At 52.0% G+C, this 7,437-nt stretch overlaps 1 protein-coding gene across 1 annotated transcript; it reads left to right on the top strand.

The window, feature by feature from the left end:
- The first annotated feature begins 1,478 nt into the window (after nt 1-1,478).
- Nucleotides 1,479-3,051, top strand: LOC123151484 (FCS-Like Zinc finger 6). The gene is made up of 2 exons (XM_044571181.1): nt 1,479-1,895; nt 2,559-3,051. The coding sequence occupies exons 1-2, from the start codon at nt 1,615-1,617 to the stop codon at nt 2,692-2,694; spliced, it is 417 nt and encodes a 138-aa protein (XP_044427116.1). The 5' UTR covers nt 1,479-1,614; the 3' UTR covers nt 2,695-3,051.
- Nucleotides 3,052-7,437: the final 4,386 nt, after the last annotated feature.

Below are 7,437 nucleotides of genomic sequence, written 5' to 3'. Positions count from 1 at the left end.
GGTGGTCTACGGGGTGAGTATCTGGTGATACCGCGGCTCAGGTGCTACCGTGATACGAGCTCCTGAGCCGTCAGATCTCAGATCGGATGGCATATAAGAGCTTTTGGATTTGCTAGACCTATGTGTAATTTTTGGACTTCTAGAAGGTTTTTCTGGAGCCGTCCGATCTGGAAATCCGACGGCCCAGGAGCCCGTATCACGGTAGCACCAGATATTTTCCCGTGGTCTACGAACCTAAGTGTAATTTTGTTATTTCTGCTGTTCTTTATACTGCCATTGGTAATAGATGAATAGATCTAAAGTTTTCCAAGAAAAAAAAAGTAAAAAGCTGGGGGCTGGGGTGAGAATTATGGGCAGTATGCCTGAGGAGAGAGAGGTAAATCAACTATTTACTGAAGAATTTACAAAAAAAAAATGAACATCGGGGCTTTTAGCCATTTCCCTCAAAAATGATTTTGCAGAGTGCCGGATTGTGTTGGACACCTGTATGCACAAGCAAAGTTCGAGAATTCCAAATGATTTTTAGTGGTGCTTTCACGCCTGGGTAGATAGCAAGCAAGCACGGCAACACTCGCACACCAGAACAATCCTCCTCCTCCCGGTCCACGTTGACGGCCGCGAAAGCTGCGCCGTCGCGGTAACTTGCTGCGGCGGCAGCATGTTCTTACCATCACCGTGCCTCCAATGCCTTGGAGACATCCAAGATCTGGCGTTGCCACGCGTCCCAGGATCTTTTGGGGGGGCGCGACGAGCCGACCGATGCGACGGGATGATTGGCGACCGGAGGAGACGTCAATTTGTCGCGACGGCGACATCTTGGCGTGTTCCCCGACCCCGCCAGCTCACCCGCCTGGCCTGGAGGGACGGTGGCTCGTCGTGCCGTCTCGCCTGGCTGTTCCCCGGTGCTGCCGATCGATCGCGGCCCCGCGCGTGCTCCTCGGCTCACGCCATAAACTTTTCAAATATAGAGAAACTTATGACTTTCTAAAAAATACCCTTCCGTCCCATAATGTAAGACGTGTTTTGACATTACGGGACGGAGGGAGTATTACGTGAGGGAATGTTAATTTCTTTTCGGCGAGGGGAAAATGTGCTTTCCATACCGACAGTGGAGGAGGGGGAGGAAGACGGTTGATGCTACAGAGAGGGCGGTAAAGGGGCCGCAAATGCAACAGAATCCAGCGAAAGCAGATTCTTCCTTGTGTTGCGAGCTCCGCGTGCGCGTAGCCAAAATAATGCTCCCTGGAAAAAAACGGAGAGGTTCCATTCACAAAATGGCATCGGAGCCATTAAATTGGGAGAGAGAAATGCCCGAGGCCGAGGGCGGCGGGCCCCGCGCCCATGAAGTCAGAATCGCGTCACTGACGAGGAGGGAGGGAGAGGAAAAGTATCCACCGCAGATTCCGACGGATGGACGGCCCGGATCCCCTGATCCCCTCCCACCCCGCCGCCCCTCCTTAACTACCCCCGCCCTCGCTCGCCAGACGGAGCCTCCCTCCTCCCTCCTCCCTCCTCGCCACTCGCCATCCCCCACTCCCTCTCAGCTCGGCCTCTCCCCCTCTCCGACTCCGTCCGTCCGTCCGGCCGGTGGAACCTAGGCGGGGAGGGGCAGGGATGACGACGCTGGGGAAGAGGCACCGGAACAGCAGCTCCATGCGGCGGACCACCAGCATGTCGGGCTTCGCGGTGCCGCCGGAGGAGGAGGCGGCCGGGCGCCAGCCCACGCGGGCGGCCAGGGGCGCCTCGGCCGCGCCGGCGCAGACGGAGTGGGGCGCCGCCTTCCAGAGGCGCCACTCCGGGGACTTCAACGCCGCCGTCGAGACGGCCGCCTTCCTCAAGGCCTGCGGCCTCTGCTGCCGCCGCCTCGGCCCCGGCCGCGACACCTTCATATACATGTAAGCCTCGAGCCCTGCCGCGGCTTGTTTCCCCTCCGGCTTCATCATCTTCCGTGAAATATTGCGTAATCGTTCTGCTGCCATGAGACGTGAAGATCGAACCTTTCTTTTCCTAGAGCATTTTTGCTTTGTTTTACGTCTACCAGATTTGATTCCTTCGCGCTGATCTCTGGGATTTGAGGTTGATGGTCAATCTAATGTTGCTCTTCTTATTCCGGCTCTATGTTTTTAGAAGAATAATTTTGTGACTTGGGGCTTTAATTTGGTTGAAAGAAACGAACATCGGCTTGATCTGATGGCCTCCTGGTTTCGGCAGAGCAACAATCAAATGCAATAAAAGAAGAATCGGTTGCTTTTAGTTGTTGCATTTCTCCCATCTTTGGAGGGGAAGAAGGAATCAATTTGTGTGTGTGATGACAAAAACACTCAAAAAACAATAAGTTGTTTCCCTTCCATCCAGCTGTGCACTCTGTAACAACCTCTGCATCATTCATAGGATATCGAGTGGGTCTCCTCCTACCTCCAATAATACGCACCACTCACAGGCCACAGATCTGCATTTCTTGTCCTGGCAGACAGACTGCCGATTAATTGATGGAACGTGCCATCTACAACAACCAATGATCACCGAGCTTAATTAACATCTCTTGTTGCATCCTGCAGGGGCGAGGTGGCCTTCTGCAGCCTGGAGTGCAGGCAGCAGCAGATGAACCTGGACGAGCTCAAGGACAAGAAGTGCTTCCCGGCGACCGGCAGCGGCGGCTCCGACGGCACCAGCGGCACGGTGGCCGCCGCCTAGCATCGACCGACGGAGCAAAAGAACAGAGAATCGTTGGCGCCCTCTACCAGGGAACCAAACCCGTTAATTAGTTTCTGTCAGCATATGTGCCTGATATATATATCCTATATGTCGTGTTGTTGTGTATATTGCTGGCTCAGGTTGTGAGCCAGGATTAATGAAAGGGGATGTAGAGATTGGAATTGGGGCTAGGTGAAACCTTGCAGGTGGCTTCGGCGCACCTGTTCTCAGGTGTGCCGAGCAGAATGGGGGGATATTTTGTATCCTGGTGCAGAATTAGGTCATGAGATTTGGAGCTAGTACTGTTAATTTTTTCCAAAATGAATCAAGAACTTCAGCTCTCCAAGTTGTCTGAAATCCTGCCCCCTTGTTGAACTTCTAAAATGTTGTTTGTGTTCTGTAGAATCTTGACAGAGCAGATATTTCCACAAAAGCATTTTTTCCCACCCCACCAGGAATTTCACCATTAACCTTGGCGATTGATTGATCGATGGATCACTCATCACATGGTGCTCCAATATTCCTTGCAATGTTATAAACAGGCTGTATGTGCACTTGTGCAGCATGACACTGACATGTGGGATGATTATGCTAAGCGTTTTTATTATTGACCTTGACTAAGCCACATGCTCCGCAAATTATTTGGCACTTGGTTGTAATTGGATCAAGATCTGCCCATTGATCTGTCCTGCATCTGCCTGCATGAAGCAACAACATGTTAGCAGAATCTCACAGGTAGTAGTACTACCTACTAGTGGCTTACTAAATCTGGTGGTGGTGCTTGACCAGAGCCCAGCTGCTAAATTCAGATGGGATCCCAATTTGCAGGTTTTGGTAAACCCCAAAACCTGAGACAGCAGCTCGATTAAATTATACTGCTACTGCAGCACACTCACTTGGGCATAGTGCAACATTTGCAGGATCTGATGCTTGTGACAGCGGTAGAAACGTATCCAGCAGAGGAGATCTCACCGCCGTCTGAGTAACATGAGAGCCTCCCCTGGTTGGTTCAATGGAGTGCAAAGCAAGTTGCTTGCTTGCGCGATGGTGGAGCGCAAAGCGACACGAATGGCCCCTCCTTTAAAATTGGAGAAATCGATCGCTGTCCCGTGAATATTGTTAGAGCGGCGGATGCTTCCAAACCGTGCTGCAGTGTTGATGACGCCGACCGCGATCGACAGTGAATGAAAATGAAGCACCCAACGCAAGTGAATGAAACAAACCAGGTGCGGTCATGGTGCTCCTCTTTTCGGTGGTTGCATACGACTCCTACGCTGTAAAAGAAAAGTCCGTCTAGGACACATCTAGATGTCAAACTAGAAAGGAAATGAAAATGACAAAAGAAAATGTTTGCACGAATCTCTGTGTAAACCAATGACATAGGATTTAGATATGAAATGTTAGGGTACATCTAGATGTGCTTTAGCAAAGCTGAAAAGGAAACGGAATGGAAGGGCACACTTTGCTGATTTCTCTTCCGTTTAGCTCGCCGAGGTGCTCGAATGACGCTTCCCGGCGATCGGCGAGCGAATGGACGGTAGGAGCGGTGTGGGACCGGGACGTAAAGGAACCGGGGTGCCGTCGGCACCGGGTTGCTTCCTCTCCGCCGAGGATACGGGGACGTCGTCGTCGGTGACCACGGTATTGGTGCGGAGCCGCGCCGCTGCCCGTTCACTCCAATGTCACCACCTAGGGCCTCGCGTTCACGTCACAAACCTAGCAGAAACGGCGGATCCGGTTCACCAACCGGGCCGTCCAATAATCTCCGGCGATTCTTTCGACGTGGCGCGCGCGGAGACCGGGCGCGGTGCCAAGCCGCGATGAATTCCCCGGCGGCGCGAGGTGCGCTGCTGGTCGGCGGTCACATTTGGTTCGAAGAGGCGTCCGTGTGCGTGGTGGCGAGTGCGCGCCTCTGAGTCGGGATCACATGGCTTGTCAAAATCTCAAATGGCCGAACTGCTCAGCAGAGGCGCATATGCAGCGCAGCATGCCCAGGCGAGCCGTGCGCCGACTGTTCCGCGAGGCGACAAAAGGAGGAAAGGAGAGGCTCACCGTCGCCGGTGGCCGCAGCGCACCGCTCGCACTGTTGCCGGCACAGTGCGCCGGCTCGTCGTGACATGCATGTAAACCACAGACGGTGCGTAAATGACTGGAAAGCACGGCACTGCACCGTCGTCTGCCATCGAGTCATGTTGCTTCGTCCGGTCGGTCGACCGATCGACGGCGCTTGGTCGGTAGTACTATCTGCCACCCCGTTTCGGTGCAGCTCTCTGCCGCTTCTGTGCAGCGATCGAGCTGTCCTCGTCGGACGTGTAGATGGCATCGGAAGCATCGGCACCCAAGTTTGCTCTCCTTGTCACGACGGTCTATTACCTCCAACACTTTGATAGGTCGCGGTAGAGCAAATGAATGGCTGGAAATCTGGATGGGGCCGATCGCACTCGAGAGCAACGTCAAATTTATGAAATCTACTACGATCAGTCAAGTGGACATTCATCAACTACAACTACAAAGTACTGATGCTCTCTATCTACAAGGGAAAAAAGAATAGATTGTACCATGTCATGAACCAATCACATGAGTTAGTGATCGGTGATCTAGCTACTACTACACTACTACAATACTACATGGAGACATAGGAGTAGTATAGTACAGTAATAATATGCCGCGCTAGAGCGATTAATCAGTACTACTTCTACTACTTTTGGACTAGTACATTAGCTTTGCCTTGCTTTAGCACCTGTTCGAGCGACCAGGTTAATTAGTTATGCTGGAGTAGAGTCAGAGTAGGGCACTTTTGGACTTTGCAGATGGTCAGTGCCAATGCTAATATGCTTAATGGAGTACATACGAGAAAGCAGATGATTCGAGCAAGCTGAGTGGTGTGCTTTGCGCGCCAGCCTTTGATAAATCCATGCATAAAATACACTATTTGTTCCCTGTGATGGCACCGGGAGGCCAATCCGGGAGCGAAACGTACATGATCACGCCATGACACCGCATTATGCCAGGGCATGCTCGCCTCTCAATTTCCGGCCCCTTTCTAACCATGGTGCCGCCGTGCACGAACAAAGCGGAGAGCAGACGCGACCTCGTAAGCCGCGGCAACTTGAATTAGATTAGTACTACGTACTAAGTATCTATCTCTAGTACATGCACTTTGGTTAAATTAGCTTAAGCGCCTTTCTTGGCTCACGTCACCGGTGGAGTGTTTGTGGTTGGCATCATGTGGTTTTGGATCGGGGCAGCGCGCGCGTTTGCCCCCGTCCCCCGGGGCTAGGCACCACACCGGCGTCACCTGTTTGCCGTAGATGGGGAGGCCGCTCCGAACCGTTTTATATTGCGCACCTCCATGTCACCGATGTGGCGGGGACAAGCTGGCGCGCGTATGTTGTCTAGTGTCTTTGTATGTATGTACGTAGTAAGTCTGTGGGCTGTTGGAGAACGTAGTATTTTAAAAAAAAATCCTATGATCACGTAAGATCTATCTAGGAGAAGTATAACAACGAGTGGAGAGAGTGTGTCCACGTACCCACGTAGACCGAGAGCGGAAGCGTTTAATAACGCTGTTGATGTAGTCGAATGTCTTCGCGATCCAACCGATCCAAGCACCGAACACACGACACCTCCACGTTTAGCACACATTCAGCTCGGTGACGTCCCTCGAACTCTTGGTCCAGTTGAGGCCGAGGGAGAGTTCCGTCAGCACGACGGCATGGTGACGGTGATGATGAAGTTACTGGCGCAGGGTTTCGCCTAAGCACTACGATGATATGACCGAGGTGTGTAACTGTGGAGGGGGCACCACACACGGCTAAGATATTGTCTATTGTGCCTTTGGGGTGCCCCCTGCCCCCGTATATAAAGGAGGGGAGGAAGAGGTCGGCTAACAAGGGGCGCGCCAGGGAGTGGGGAGTCCTACTAGGATTCGGCCCCACCCTTTTTCCTTCTACCGAAGAGGGGAAAAGGGGAAGGAGAGGGAGTAGGAGAAGGAAAGGGGGGTGGCGCCCCCTTCCCAAGTCCAATTCAGCCTCCTCCCTTGTGGGGGGCGCACCAGCCCCTTGCGGGTTGGTTAGCGTCCCTTTTATGACCCATAAGGCCCATACCTTTCCTCAGGGGATTCCGCTAACCTCCCAGTACTCCGGAAAAATGCCCGAACCACTCGGAACCATTCCAATGTCCAAATGCAACCTTCCAATATATGAATCTTTACCTCTCGATCATTTCGGGACTCCTCGTCATGTCTGTGATCTCATCCGAGACTTCGAACAAAGTTCGGTCCATCAAATCACATAACTCATAATACAAATCATCATCGAACGTTAAGCATGCGGACCCTACGGGTTCGAGAACTATGTAGACATGACCGAGACACATCTCCGGTCAATAACCAATAGCGGAACCTGGATGCTCATATTGGCTCCTACATATTCTACAAAGATCTTTATCGGTCAAACCGCATAATAACATATGTTATTCCCTTTGTCATCGGTATGTTATTTGCCCGAGATTCGATCGTCGGTATCATCATACCTAGTTCAATCTCGTTACCGACAAGTCTCTTTACTCGTTCCGTAATGCATCATACCATGACTAACCCATTGGTCACATTGCTTGCAAGGTTCATATTGATGTGCATTATCGAGAGGGCTCAGAGATACCTCTCCGATACACGGAGTGACAAATCCTAATCTCGATCTATGCCAACTTAACAAACATCATCGGAGACACCTGTAGAGCATC

The sequence above is a fragment of the Triticum aestivum genome, chromosome 7A (genome assembly GCF_018294505.1).
Source record: "Triticum aestivum cultivar Chinese Spring chromosome 7A, IWGSC CS RefSeq v2.1, whole genome shotgun sequence".
In the NCBI taxonomy this organism is placed as follows: Eukaryota; Viridiplantae; Streptophyta; class Magnoliopsida; order Poales; family Poaceae; genus Triticum; species Triticum aestivum.
The sequence above is the reverse complement of the archived record's forward strand: the minus strand, read 5'-3'. Positions and strand labels throughout refer to the sequence as shown.

Bases quoted from the DNA above. Each gene is read 5' to 3' on its own strand.
- LOC123151484 (XM_044571181.1), top strand. From the start codon at position 1,615: ATGACGACGCTGGGGAAGAGGCACCGGAACAGCAGCTCCATGCGGCGG. The intron at 1,896-2,558 runs GTAAGCCTCGAG...TGCATCCTGCAG, and splicing joins CGCGACACCTTCATATACAT to GGGCGAGGTGGCCTTCTGCA.